This window comes from Camelus ferus, chromosome 8, assembly GCF_009834535.1.
Source record: "Camelus ferus isolate YT-003-E chromosome 8, BCGSAC_Cfer_1.0, whole genome shotgun sequence".
In the NCBI taxonomy this organism is placed as follows: domain Eukaryota; kingdom Metazoa; phylum Chordata; class Mammalia; order Artiodactyla; family Camelidae; genus Camelus; species Camelus ferus.
The window spans coordinates 49,930,375-49,945,428 of NC_045703.1; the positions used below are offsets into that span (position 1 = coordinate 49,930,375).

At 41.5% G+C, this 15,054-nt stretch overlaps 1 protein-coding gene across 5 annotated transcripts in view; it reads left to right on the forward strand.

The window, feature by feature from the left end:
- Positions 1 to 11,988, forward strand: part of PDE7B (phosphodiesterase 7B) — a 290,852-nt gene extending 278,864 nt beyond the window's left edge. For all 5 annotated transcript variants that reach the window (XM_032484995.1, XM_032484997.1, XM_032484996.1 and 2 more), the window contains 3 exons: positions 433 to 529; positions 4,367 to 4,447; positions 8,262 to 11,988. In XM_032484995.1, coding sequence (XP_032340886.1) covers positions 433 to 529; positions 4,367 to 4,447; positions 8,262 to 8,506 — 423 coding nt within the window. In that variant the 3' untranslated portion in view covers positions 8,507 to 11,988. The remainder of the gene's footprint in view (positions 1 to 432; positions 530 to 4,366; positions 4,448 to 8,261) is intronic.
- Positions 11,989 to 15,054: the final 3,066 nt, after the last annotated feature.

Here is a 15,054-nt window from a genome sequence, read left to right on the forward strand (position 1 = left end):
CTGAGCTTGCTCCCACACACAGACACAGCATATAAATGCAAACACACACGTGGCCGCTGTGGGTGAGGTCCCAATGATCTCACTCGAGCCTGGCTGGGGCCCCCGCGGCCTCCCTGCCCACGAGGGGTGGGGCAACAGCCCGAGCCAGGCCGTGGCTTTCCTTGGCCTGCCCACCCCGAGTCTCCTCCAGGAAGCTCCGTGTCCTTGGACGGTGGCTCTTCTAACTGCTATAAAGTGGGAGTTCTGAATGGAGGTTTTGTGCGGGGGTGAAGAAGTGCTGTTTCCTGAAGAGGCACGTCCGGGAGGCCTCTGTAAATACTGATCGGGTAGCCGGAGGCCGACTGGTGGGTCTGATGGCCCCTGGGGCTTGGGGTGCATTTGCTGCTCAAGGATCATCCTCTGACCATCTCTTCTTGCCCTGTCATTTCTCAGATCGCCTTGAAGTGCGCTGACATTTGCAACCCCTGTAGAATCTGGGAGATGAGCAAGCAATGGAGCGAAAGGGTCTGTGAAGAATTCTACAGGCAAGGTTAGTAGTGACTGGCAGTTTTCCTTGCTCCTTCTCCTTTTAGGCATTTATCCTAATAAAACAGGAAATGGCTAATCTATTATGACATTTGTTCTTTCATTGACTCTTATTATCCTAACCTTTCTCTTTAACCCTCTTGCAAACCAGCCAGCTCTTTTTTGGAAATAATTTAAGAATAAATAACATTGATTTACTATGGAAACAGGTAGTGATGAGGTACAATAAAAATGAGCAAAAGAGGGATATATATATATATATATATATATATATATATATATATATATATATTTGATGGTTTTCCTCTGTGGATATAAGAATTTGAGGGGCAGTTTGATTTTCACTCTAACCTTCATTTTAATGAGCTGAGCACGGCCAAAGGCTAAATGCCATTTGGGGTCAATGTTTTCCACTCGGACAGAAGGACTTAAGACTTTTTTTGTATCCCTTTCCTTCACTTTCTTAAATGAAGTTAATCATGAAATAGAGCACAGCTGGCCAGAGTTCATCCTCTCAAATACATGCAATAAAAAGACAAATGGCCCCAAGTTAGGGAATAATTTTAAGAGATCAACCTCATTCAGAAATAAGGCCATGAACGAGCAGCAGGAGCTTGCCGTTGGGGGGATCTGGGCCTTTAAACACAGCTTGTTTCTTCAGGCCCAGTTTCAGTGCTCAGGATGTTTGTTCAGGCACAACAGGGCCCTGATGTTAGTGACAGGATCAGGTTGGAGAGGCTGAGAACAAATAAAGGCTGAAGTGTCCCACATACCAGCTCTGTGGGGAGGTCAGGTAGCAACAGTGAGCCTTTTGGAGAAGGCGCCATAGAAAGATGTGTCAGTGACATCGAGATGGTCCCAGAGACAGAAGACAAAGCAGAACGGATTGGGTTCAGGCGGGGCCAGGAGGCTCCACTCACCATCTCTCCCCTTTGAGTTAAAGCACTCACGTAGCTCCCACTCTGTGTAATTTCACTTCAGTAGAGTGTGAGTGGTTAGGAATGAGGAGATCAGTTCCAGTTGCCCATGATATAAAATCTCCACTGAGGGAAAAACAAAAGGAAATATGGTGAACTTGCAGCAGGGCAGTCTTGGATCTGATCAGATAAATACTTTCTCTACTGTAAGATACAGAAAACATCGAAATAGCACAGTGAGAGAGGGGCTAGGATCTTCATCCTTGGAATCAAGCAATGGACAGAGAAAAGAGTCTCTACTCCGTCCCTCTTGGTTTTGACTCAATCACAAATTCCTGTTGGCATTGACCGGAGTTTAAACCCTTTCATTCACTTATCTTGCACGCTATTTGGGTTATGAGCAACTTGGAGCACGGACCATGTCTCTGGGGCAGAGAGTAAGGCCCACAGAGCTGGTAAATTGAAGTTGTTAACTAAGTAGAGCAAATGGGATCAACCAATCAAGGTAATCTGTAACATTTCTTTGAAAAACGTGTTGTTGTCCTCATAATAATATGCACGTGCAGCATTGTAAGATGAAACAACGTGGAACATTTGTAACTCTGATCACTAAAGGTAAGCCTCCATACACTTTGCTCTGGTATGTCTCCTGGCAGAGAAAGGAAAATGCAGAGGGCATGTCAGGTGCTTTTTATTTAATAGCCTTATGGGTCTAGCAGAAGTTCAGACTATTTAAGAGGAGAAGACCAGACTTTCTGATTATACAAACTCCCTGTCCTCCATACTGAATTATTTTTTAGAAATTCTATAAGCACAACTTGTATCATTTTGATTACTCTTACTCTGGCTTTCAGTTTAGGATTTGGGCTTCCACAGACTGCTACCAGTCTCAGCCAAAGTATCTTTAATGATTTGTGATATTGAGCAAAGGAAGATCCCTAAACTCAAGGTTGAGGACAGAAGGGGAAAGAAAGATGAGATCCCGTGAATCAAGAAAACAGTGTTAAATTCTCACAGCAGATATTAGGATTCAAACATCATTCACCCTCTTCCCCTCACTGCCTTAAGAAAGTGGAATTTCTGTCCTATTGTAACTACAGATTGGTATCTTCCCAGTCAACCAAGATCCCCAGACGTTCTCATTGAACATCTGTTTCCAGCCTCGTCTAATCCTCAGCAAAGCTGTGAATTACCTATGTACAAAACCCCACTGGGGGTGTCATGAAGGAGACACAAAGTCTAGTTAATGTTTCATAAACTCAAAATCCTAATCAGTAAAGTTCCTAGAGGAGAGAAACTATAGTTTTCCTCTTTGTATTCTCTATATTGATTAACAAAATGTCTGAAACATACAGTGCTTTGTAAATATATGTTGAAGTAAGTGAATGAATAAATGATCCAATTGGAAGATTGCTTATGGCAGAGGTCACAGGAGAAGAGCTGGTGCTGAGGATGGTAGAATCTAAGCTGGGTATTAAAGGATGTGTAGTGACTGCATTTTCCAATGTAGCCATGAGGCACATGTGGCTAGTTAAATTTAAATTAATTAGATCAAATAAAATGTAAAATTTAGTTCCTCAGTTTAATTGATATTATTTCAAGGGACTACTGTAGTGGGTAGTGCAGAGAACATTTCCCTCATTGCAGGAAGCCTCATAGGTCTAGATAGAGAGGAGTGGAAATGGACAGAGACACTGAGGTAGGGACCATCCCCCTGCCTCATAGACCAGCTTGGTCCCATAGAAGGTGAGAATGAGAGGATTTGTTGAGCCCTGTACACGAGGCTAAGGTAGAGAACATGACAGTGGCAGTCATCTTAAAAAGTGCAATTAGGGCAACATACAGAATTGAAGCATAAGAAATTCTGAAGAAACTAGCTAAGAAGCAAAACCTAAGAGTGAGTTATGAAGAAACCAGATAAAGATGTGGTATATAGATAACAATGGAATACTACTCAGCCATAAAAAAGAATGAAATTTTGCCACTTGCGACAACATGGATAGACCTGGAGGGTGTTATGCTTAGTGAAATGTCAGACAGAGAGAGACAAATACTGTATGTTTTCACTTATATGTAGAATCTAAAAAATAAAGCAAATGAATGTAACAAAATAAAAACAGACTCACAGATATAGAGAACAAACAAGAGGTTACCAGTGGGGAGAAGGAAGAGGGGAAGAGCAAGACAAGCGTAGGGGATTAAGAGGTACAAAATACTAGGTATAAAATAAATCAGATACAAGGATGTAATGGACAGCACAGGGAATATAGCCAATATTTTATAATAACTTTAAATGGAGTATAATCTATAAAAATATTGACTCACTATGTTGTATACCTGAAACTATTATAATATTGTAAATCAACTATCTTTCGGTTTAAAAAAACAGAAAGAAAGAAACCACATCAGTCTTGAGGATCACCAGGACACAAGAGACCATGGGCGCCATGGCTACAGTCTTGGAGAAAATGTTGGAAATGTGGCATCTCAAAGATTCTAGCTCAGTGGTTAAGTGCACACTTTCTGAAGCCAGACTTCCTCAGTTAAAGGAGGCAGAGTGAAAAGAGGGGGAAAGCAGCAACCTGTTTTATTAACCTGTAACTTAAAACCAGAACTTCTATTTCATGTTGGGAAATTGGCCATTAGTTTTCTTGTTCTTATAGACCTTTGTTCAAAAGGTTATTTTCGTCCCAGAGAGCACACCTGTTTACAATGCGCCTATTGTAAATGGTTGTTGATACTCTAATAATTTTAAATTTTCACAGAAGCTACCAGAGCAAGGCAGAACCAGTCGCTGCTAAAGGGTTCCTAGTGATAAGGCAGGGAACAGCGATTCCCAGAGAACTTCCAACTAGACCACTAAAACTATCAACACTTATTTTTATAAGTTCTAGATTACCAATGTGTTTCTTCTTTTTTCTTAGGTGACCTTGAACAGAAATTTGAACTGGAAATCAGTCCTCTTTGCAATCAACAGAAAGATTCAATCCCTAGTATACAAATTGGTGAGTTGAATTCAATTTTAATTTCAGATGAATAGTTGTGTCACCTCTGCCAAGAGTCACCAAGATCTACACATGGCTTTCAAAAACCCAAACTAGAGCCCTTTTGAATGGCTGAGTCCAGATAAACCCTCTAATCATGACTAATCTACTAGGTAGTTACCAATTGAGAAACTATGAAAAACAGAGTAAAAGCTTTATTATAGACCCTTAACTAACCTGTATTAACTTTATAGTTCAGAATTGAATCTAACCGAAATAGAGTAGAGGAAAGTAACAAGAATCAATTATTGGCTGAAGGTTGGATTTGCTCACACTCTCTTTGAGACTTAAGGGTGCAGTTTAGAATCTTTCCAATCTGGTCACTACTCTTCATCCTCAGTGCACAAACCCAAGGGCTCAGTCCTCAAGCCCAGGCCCGGCAAGCCATGCTGTCCCTTGTGACCTGGGTCCCATGCTCTTCTACTCTTCATTTCAAAATGTATTTTCAGTCTCTTTCTCTTAGGTGTCACTTACAGTAAACTGTTAAACTGTGATGTTAATGCACCTAAAAGAACTATTAGTTTCTATCACTCCTTGAAACACACTATCAATTCCATCTACAAGTCTTCCTTTTCCTTGTAATTCCTCCAATTAAAACCAAACTCAGAACTTTAGCTCTTTTGCTTAAAATTATGGCCCTCATGTGTACCAGTTCATGTTCTTCACCAGCTCCCACAGACCTCAGACAGCTTAATGCATTCACAGTCCTGCAAACCTCTGCAAGACTCGAGGCTTTATGCCTTGAAATTGAGGGGGAAAAGGGCACCCAAAAAAGATCAACTGAAAATTAAGAAAACCATATCGAGTTAAAATGATATGCTTCCAATTACTGAGGGTCACAGTGAATCCACAGTCCCACAAACAAGTCACAAAGTCATCGTAAGGAAATAGGAACAAAATTAATCTAGTTGAAAAATACAAAGGGAATATACAAAGATTACAAAGACATGTTGGAATTATGATATTGGTGCTCTTTTTTTCCCCTTCGTTTCCCTTAACATTGTTTTCCCTTAATATTGTTATGTTCTTTTCACAATTAAACCGATTCTTCCACCTGTAAAAGGGAGAGAGGTGTTACGAAAAACTAGAACCCAGGAAGAATCCATCTCCTATGAAGCTACAGAATTGCTGGCGATGGGGCAGGAAGGGCAGCCGCATCAGCAGAAATACAGCCTCAGCCTCCTTGGATGCAGTACCCTATCTGGTTGTGTTAGCTGTGGAAACTCTGCAGATGTGATTCAAAAGGAATAGATCCTGACCAAAATCCTAATCCTGAGACCCAGTTTGCTATACTCTGGCTAGAAAGAAATTTGCCAGGCATCTGTTAAAGACATTTTGAGCCCCCAAAGAAAAGCATTCATATTGTTAAAGCACGCAACCCGGATTTGCAAGACAGACTTGATTTCGGAGAGTCTATCCTCTTGTTGTCATGAGAACACACTTATTTTGTCAGATCATATGTCCTGATTTTCAGCTCAGGAAAATGTGGTTACCATAGATACCTGTTTTTTAAATGGGATGGGGATTGAGTGAAGAGGAAAATCCTATGGATGCTACACCAGCACACCAATAATAAAAAGAAAGAGGTGATTATAAAACAACCCTTAGTACCAAAATCTTGCTGTCTCTTGTTCCACATCTCCCAGCTTTGTAGGTTCAGGGCTGGGAGGTGTCATGTGCAGGGGTAGATTAGGCTAAGCTGGAAAAACCCAAAAGGATGAACAGAGTCTAATGGGAGCTGTGGGCTCCAGCCTCCCAGACAGGGGTTTTTCCAGTGGGTCCTAAACTTGCAGCTGCTTCCTCTGTCCTGATTCCACTGGGACTGAAAAATGTCCCCTCTCTTTCTCCTTTCCCAGTCCACAGTGAGGATTTCCTGAGCACCATCTCAAGCTTAGATCTGATGTTCTGTTTAAGTAATTCATATTTACCCAAATGAAACAGCGACTTAATATCCACCCCTCCACACATTCCTCCCCTGTCTCCATCAAACTCTGTATTTAAAAAAAAAAAAGGCATTAAGTCAAATGAATCTCTAATTGGTGAAACCTATAGAAAGGTGAGAAGAAAGAGGTTTTCCCTTGATCTCTCTGAAGCCACCATTTCTCCCTTCCCCAACTCGCACCCCTCCAGGAGGACAGTATCCCAGCAAGGTCAGGTTCTACGTCACTTGAGTAGAAGAGGGAGGTTGGCACAATATGCTGGGAACCTATGGAACAGGCTCCCGAATCTGATTGTGCAGAAGCCTTTCTTCATTGGGAAACTTCTCATGGTGCCTATACAGACTTGAAAATCACTCTCCTCTCTCCAAACGAGGTCTTAATGTCTGACGAGTAGAAACACAGAGGTGTAATTCCAGAATAATTTCAGGAAGAAAATGAGTTGATTTTATTTTAAGTATTGGGTTTTTAAATGTGGGATTTGTACCTATTTTTTATACTTAAGTAACCCTGATACATATTCACACCTTAAACTTTAGAATAATAAAATATTGCAAAGTATCCTTTTAGATATCTAATATCTAATCTCACTTAAGATGAAAGACATTCAAAATTCAATATGGAGACTGTGAAGGAGGTGAAGAAAATTCAAGAATAGCAAGCAAGAACATTCCAGAATGTAATCCTTACTTCCTGTCTGCCTGCATAACCTTATCAACAATGTAGACAGCAAGTCGCTGGCTTAACTCTCCTCCTCAGGTTCAGGTTATCTAAAATAATCTTATAATATTTAAATCATATTTCATGTCTGATGAGATGATGCAGACATGTATGATAACATTTTGCATTGCTGCATCCTTTTCCAATCTCTACAGCATCCTCAGAGGCCACGTATCTGCTGTCTGTCCAACAGAAAGATAATCAAATCAAGCCTTATAATTCACATGCCTGTAGACATACAGGGTTAGTTGTTGGAAGATTTTGTTATGCTGAAAAACATTTACCTTTTCTCTGCATACCTACATTTCAGGGAAATAGAATAAAACCTAAATATATCCAAGGCTATGATGAGTCCAATAATTCCAGCCTAAACTGGAAGTTACCTTTGCTTTAATAAATCACAGCTAAATGAAAGCACATTAAGAGTGAAACATGATTAGAAAGCAACAAGGCTAAAAATAGTTAAGAGAACAGACAGGCAAACAAAGAAGTTTAATATCAGCCAATCTTATCTCGTCATTCAAGCAGAACTTTGATGCAGGTAAAAATTTGTCTTGACGATAAATGAACTTATATTACCTACACTTAGTTATTTAACATAATTGAAAGCAAGACAAAACAGTGAAACAATAATTCTGAAAAGAACATCCTACAGGGTAAATGTGTGAATCCTTCAGAGGGTCTCAGCCAATGGTGTGCCCCTTCCTGGTAGCATCTGCCCTTTCCTCCCCGCCGCCCCCACCCTCTTAGTTCTAGCAGAGACCTTTTTTAGCTTTTTTGTTTATATGTCTTTCTCCTTCAAACAATAATGGCCAATATTATTGAGTGTTTTCTAGGTGCCAGGAGCTTTCTAAGCATTTCACATGTGTTAATTCATTTCATTGTCATAGCAACCCTGTGGGTTTGATACCTTTCTTAATTCGTTTTCATAAAACTGAGGCACAGAGGTTAAATGTCAGGCCCAAGATGACGTATGTTACTAAACTGAAGGCAAGGACCCCGTCTTGGTGGCCTTCATACCCCAGGCCGAGAACGTCCTGGGCCCAGTGTGTTGGTGAGGGAGAAAGAAGCAGCTCCTCCTTTCCTGCTGCTGCTGAGTTTGGCCTTGCCTGTTCCAGGTTTCATGACCTACATCGTGGAGCCCCTGTTCCGGGAATGGGCCCGTTTCACGGGAAACAGCGCCCTGTCTGAGAGCATGCTCGGCCATCTCGCACACAACAAAGCCCAGTGGAAGAGCCTGTTGCCCAAGCAGCACAGAAGCGGCGCCGGTGGTGATGGCGGGGGCGGGGGCGGCGGCGGCCCGGACCCCCGCCCGGGGACTGAGGACGAGGAGCCTACCGGGACCGAAGGCGACGCCGCGTAGTGCCAGCCCTGCCCGCCCCCTGCTCTGCACACTGAGAAGGACCGCCTCCTGGAGCAGAGGCCTGGGAGAGGGCAGCAGCTCGGAGGGGCTCCGGCCGACCCAACCGGCCCCTCTCTGGGTGTGGTCCTGGGGCTCTGGGGAACGCCCGCTCCTCCACTTCCCCGCCTCCCTCCTTTCTCCAAGTGTACAGAAGCCATTGTCACCTCAGCATCAGCTGCCCAAATGAGCAACTCCATTCCGCAACGAGGGAGCCGATTCCAGGGGCCGACTTGGCCCTCGAGGAGAAGACCCGGGAGTAAGAAGCGGTGCTTGGGCCGCGGCCCCCTCGGCCCTGGGTCCCACTGGGACAGGCAGCACCTCCTAAGTCCAGAGCATCTTCACGTGTGCCGTCAGACTGCTGATCTGCATGACAAAACACCAGCATATTTGGAACTCCAAGGATATTGGTCTTAAGTGCAAGAGCACAAACGAGAGCGTTAAAGAAAGTACCTTCTATTTTAATAATAATTATTATTATAAAAAATAATAAATCTTTTTAACTTTTCTATTGTATGCACTCGACAGTGGATCGAAAACTTTGGACTAAGATTACTCAATGTACCCAAACTCGAACAGGGGGTTCATTGTTTTCTTACAGACTTTATGCCACTTTGGGTCAGAGATCTGGCATCTTCTTGGTTTAAGAAACCACGTTTCCTATCCGATCTGAGGGGAAGGTGCTGTACAGTTCATTCCTTTGCACCATTAGCCCACCTGCCTTTTATCCATAACTCAGATTCAGTGACATGTTTATATTCCCACCTGTACATTTTCTGTAAATACCGAGCGCTACTGATTCCCATGCCAAAATACATGAGTATTATGGGATTGCTACCTGTATAAACAATGGCACTGTGAACAGAATCCTGTTAGTTTTAATACAAGAGAATGCATTTGTAAATATGGTATAGAGTCTATTAATATACTATTGTTTGCAGATAAAGGCCTTAACTTTAAACATCTTTCATCTTCTGAAAGCTGCCCAACTTAAATCCTCACAGATGTCCTTCTGAACTGCCTTCCCATGTCCGTCTTTACGCTTTCCAGCTAAGGTCACAAAGCAAAACTGAATAAAGTCTTTGAAGAAAGAGTTTGGAAACTTCACGTGCATTCCGCTTGCGACCATAGTGCTTAATCTATGGCACCAAGCACCGTGTCCTCAGATGAACAAGACCCTTCAGCAAGCCTGGAGTCTCCTTTCAACACAGCGACATTGCACTCTGTTTAAACAAGCCAGCTGATAAACTTGTGTTTATACAATTCTGGTCATGGAACATGGTGGTGTGTCGGCCTCGTGGGACACATAGCAGGTCTCACACCCCTTCTGTGACCCTGTCATCTAACTGTCAGGGACTTCCCTGCTCCCCTGCAGTCTCTTCTGGCTACAGTACCAAAGCACCTTTGGTTTATGGTTGGCGTGCATTTCTTTGGTGTTAATAGTAACTGGATTTTTCTTTTTCCTTCATTTCATGTGAACAACTACCCAGCTGTTTAGCAGAAGTTAACATAATTTAAGTAAAGAAAATATTTCCGTTTTCTGATAGGATTTACCTTCCTGGCAGGTGATCGTGGTGAACTGAGGCACTAGCTAGCAGAGTCACCTTGGAATTTGTTGCCGTTTCTTCTGCAGACACTTGGCCATAAAATCAACTTGTTATAGCATTCTTCTCTAGTCGGCTACCCTCTGTGCATTGAACCTTTTCTCTAGAAGTTCTAGCATAACTAACAGCAGATGAAAATTGGCCATGTCCCATTTCTTTTTAGCTTAACCAACATGGTAGTAAGAGAATTATAATGTGATTGTTTCTGCCGCTGCCAAGCTGTTTCGCAAGCTGATAAAACATCAGCTAACTCTCACTCCCGAAGTGCAACTCTTTTTTTTTTTTTTCCCCTCCTAGCATACAAATGAAATGTTAGAAACTTGACTGGATTGTATTAAGTTCCAGCAGGGAGACCGAGGCTTGCAGAGTTAAGATTTAGGGGAAATTTGGAAAGTTGGTTGTACTTTCTAAATCAAAGTAAGAGAGATTATCGGATGGTACTAAAGAAAGTGTGAAAACCTCATGAAATGGGTGGATGATAAGTTGAAATTGTTGATGTGGGTAAGAAGGCAAGTTATGAAAACTTAACACTAACTTTGGGTTTTGGTTTGGGGGATTTTTTTTCTTTCCTGTAATAACTATGAACTGACACACAAGTCTTTATTGCTTTAATACTCTGAAGCTCTCGGCTTGGTGAGGCCCCAAAAGAGAACGTATTGAATGTATTTCTGCTTCCAGACCTCTCTTATTTTGATTTGGTGATGCAGAGGGCGTTTCATAATCTATTTTTAATATACATGAGATCAAATCAAGGAAAGCGGTTACTGGGGAGGATACAGTAGCGATAAGAAAGAAGATGCCATTTTAGCTAATGGAGCCTCTACTTTGAGTTTCGGAAATGGACTTTGTTTAAGCTATATTTATATCATAATTTAAATGAACAAGATTGGAGGCCTTTTTAGTAGTTCCAAGTTTATAGGACGAAAGTCTGTTAGTTCTTAAAGAAGAGCTCACAGAGAAAACTACCAAATATCTAACAATTAAGCCTAGAAAGCAGCCACTAGTACAATAAAATTCTGAAGGAAAATGAAATGTGATGCATAAACTATATCCATTTGTCTCCCTTCAGCCATCTGGAGATTTCTTGAGTTCCTCGTTTTTTGACAAAAAAAGAAAAAATGTGAAAACTCTTTTTTTCCTGCCTCTAGTGACTCTCTTCAATATCTCAATAGAAGGAGTCCGATTACTAGTTAAGACACAGCTGTTGGGTCATCTGTGGACTTGATCTTCATGTCCTTCTCTTAGTCCATGGACCGGCAAAGAGCTGACTTCCCAAGTTTAATCCTTTCAGTGCTTGAGGAGAGAGGTGTCAAAGGGCTATTTTTAATAAGTGAAAGGTAAAGTCAAAATCGAAGAAAGAGAGAACAGATATCACTGCCAGGCCTGATAGGCAAAGCCTGCTTTTCCTTTTAACAGCACCTGTCAGTAGTCAGAACCCTGTTCCTGAAACCCTGACTACCCCAACTCCCTGCTCGGCTGAGTGAACATCCCGCTCTGTTCCTACCTGCCCAAGGCTTCCTGCAACGGGACGTGGAGCGTGTCCTGCAACACTGTCCCCAGACAGTGCTTCCTGCAAAACACAGGCTTGTTCTCTAACCTTTTCTCGTGTTGAATCAGATCTGCTCACTGATTGAACATTGGTTCTGAGCTTGTATCTCACTGTATTTCTTATGCTTTGTTCTTTTAAGCAAACTCTTAAAATTGTGTTGTTTTGTGTACACACATGGGGTTTGGGGGGAAAAAAAAAACACCTTGTGAGTTTCTGCTCAAAATGTGGCCTAAATAGCCATTGGCATGTCTAGATAAATAATTAAAAATAAAGATAATTTCTTTAAAATATCACACTATGAAAATATCCTGATTCTCACCAGGTAACATGTTACCAGCCAACCAATCAGATTCACGGTCAAGGCCAAGAGCACAGATGCAGACATGGTCCAGGTGACTCATTCCACTGGCGGGTTGTAGAAACAGCCATGTCCATGAAACCATCATTCACCAGTCAATGCCAAGAGAAGGGTAAAAGGGCCACCGTTCAGCTCTGCATTTCCCCTGAGCCCTGATTTTTTTTCTGATCCACATTTGTCAAACTCATATATGAATGAGAATCGGGTACAATGTTTTACATTGTGAAAACATAGCAGACTCAATTCAAGAATTACTTGTGAAAAATATGGTCTTGCATTTCAGGATTGGAAGCCACCAAGAACAGTAGCAGAGTTCAGTCAGGAAAGCTGAGAGTCTAAATCTATCTGGAAATGGAGGAGATAAAAAAAAAAAAAAAAACAAACACCAGTCACGTTTCACAGAAGCAGTGTTAAATCTTTACATATTCTCTTCATTCTTATTCTCTTCAATAAGATTTGTATTCAGAACCTCACTGACTCCTTAGTGCTTCCCCATGTCTGAATGTAAAGTCACTTTTTTAATTTGTCAACATTCTAGTATCACTAAGTCAAAATCATAGGCGGTTTTCCAAGTAAAGGTCAGACATGACTTTCAAATGTACCTGGGAACCTAACAGAGGCATTGTCAAAAAGGCCAAGCCTACGTCAGTAAATTGAACTTAATTCAACAAATATATGATTCAAGATCTACTATGTGCCAGAGGTTGTGCTAAATACTTGGGATACAGAAATACCCAGTCCCTCCAGAAGCCCACAGACTTGGCGTCACCAGCGAACTCTTCTAGGAGATTTCATGAGAACGTCAGTGAGAGCTCGGCTCCTGGACAACAACGTAATGTAACACAGATAAGCTTTGGGGAGAGAAGTGGTCCCAATCTTGATTCTGTCACTGACTTATTCTGTGACTTCAGGCAAGTTAGTGAACCTCTACAGATTATTTCCAGACAGTCACATCTTTATGCTTTTGTTATGGCAGTTAAGAGAGATTGCTCACAAAAAGCACCCAGCACTCTGGTCCATGATAGGCTTTTAAGAGATGCAAGTTCTCTCCTCTTAAATTAAAAGATGCTGGACAAATAGTGATTCACACATATGTGGAGAATATACGGGTGGGGGGGGGAATGTAGTAAAGAAATGCTGGTGGTTTTACATTGGGAAGTCAGGCTCATTTTTACATTTTTTAAACAGCTTGGTTAATTTATGTACTTATTTATTGGCAAGGTTGGGTAAAAAGGTTACCCGATGAAAACTCTGCCTTCACCACAGCCTGCTTTTCTGTTTATCCCTCTACATTCTGGACTAGAAGATAGTGTATCTTTCATTTGCAGTTTTGTCAGAAATTTCTGTGAAGGAAACAGCTCCTAAAAACAAAATGAGAGTCATTTATCTCCTTTGCATCTATGCAAACAAAGCCCCAGTTCTGGTTGGTGATGGCTCGCTCTGCTCCTCTGTGCCAGTCCCCCCAAGGGTTGCTGAGCTTTCACAGGCTCTGCAGGAGCAGACACGGGTTGGTGCCTCCAGGAGGCACTTGGTCCACTCATCACACATTTCCAGACATGTTCTCAGCTAACGCTTACTGTCTCTCCTGGAGCAGGGCAGAAAGCAGAGGCATTAAGACTCAATCCTGCCTCCGTGGGAATGTAATGGACAAACATTTGAATAATGACTGAACAAAGGGCTTTTAGCTGTGAAACAGTCCAGATGGGTTTTTTTTTTTTTAAGTAAGCTAGAGAGATTATCTTAAAATTTTTAAGTTTTAGCTGATATGGTCTAAGGATGCATGATTGTCATTTAAGCGAAGATGTATGTTTGATTCAATTGCCTGAAATAATTTAAATTCTAGTATCGCAAGTGCTGATTTAATCTCCAGTAATTTTTTCCTTTTAAAGAAGTGGTGTGGTAGATTTCCCAAAGTGCGGGCTTTGTGGGGATGGATATAGCTCAGTGGTAGAGCACATGCTTAGCATGTGCGAGGTCCTAGGTTCAATCCCCAGTACCTCCATTAAAAAATAAAAATTAAAAATTAAAAGAAAGTGTGGGGTTTGGCATCAGACAGACCAGAATTCAAATCCCTCATTATCACTTGCTGTTTAACCCCAGGCAGTGGCATCAGACAGACCAGAATTCAAATCCCTCATTATCACTTGCTGTTTAACCCTAGGCAGTTCATTTACTCTCTCTGTACCTCCATTTCCTCATGTATAAAATGAGAGTAACACCTACCTCCCAGGGCAGTTGTGAGGTCAAAATTAGAGAACATACATAAACAAATAGCATGGTTTCTAGCAGAAATGGGGTTCTCAACAAATATAAATTCTGACATCACTTAAGGAAAAAAAATTACAAAACAGGAGACGGGACATGACTTTTGCTTTCTCTAGTTTGTACAATTTTTGTGCAAAAAAACCCACAAGGCCCATTAAGAGACACTGAGCATCATTAGAGTTATAGGTGAATTGTTTGACCATAAAACAGTCCTTATAATATGGACAACATATTGTAAAACAATGATTATAGAAGAAGACAGTGTTCCTATGGTACTAAGGATACACGAGTAAGACCAGGGAGAAATAAGGAACTGTCTTTTCTGATTGTAAAGTAAATACTCCTCAGCCCAGCCAGAGAGAATCAGTGTGTTTAAGCTAAGCCTTTCCTAGAGGGAATGATAATACAACCCGTTATTCAGTCAACAAACAAAATTTGGTAACCTGTCAACTTTTCATGAATTCCACACATATCCTATAAATTCTATCCATAGAAATTTCCAGTGGCCCTTCCCCCTTGTAATTTTAGATCCTTTCTGGCCGCTGACAGCAGAGGCAGAGGAGTCCAGGAGAGTTTCTGCAAATAGATGACCTTAAAATAAATTCTGTTCTCCCAAACTATGCTGGAAAATGCATACTCTAGAAATGTTTATTAAGCATTCCCTGGAAAAAAAAAAAAAAAGGCTTCACAGCCAGAGAAGTTTGAGAAACAATGGATTAAACACCCAGGTTTCTCT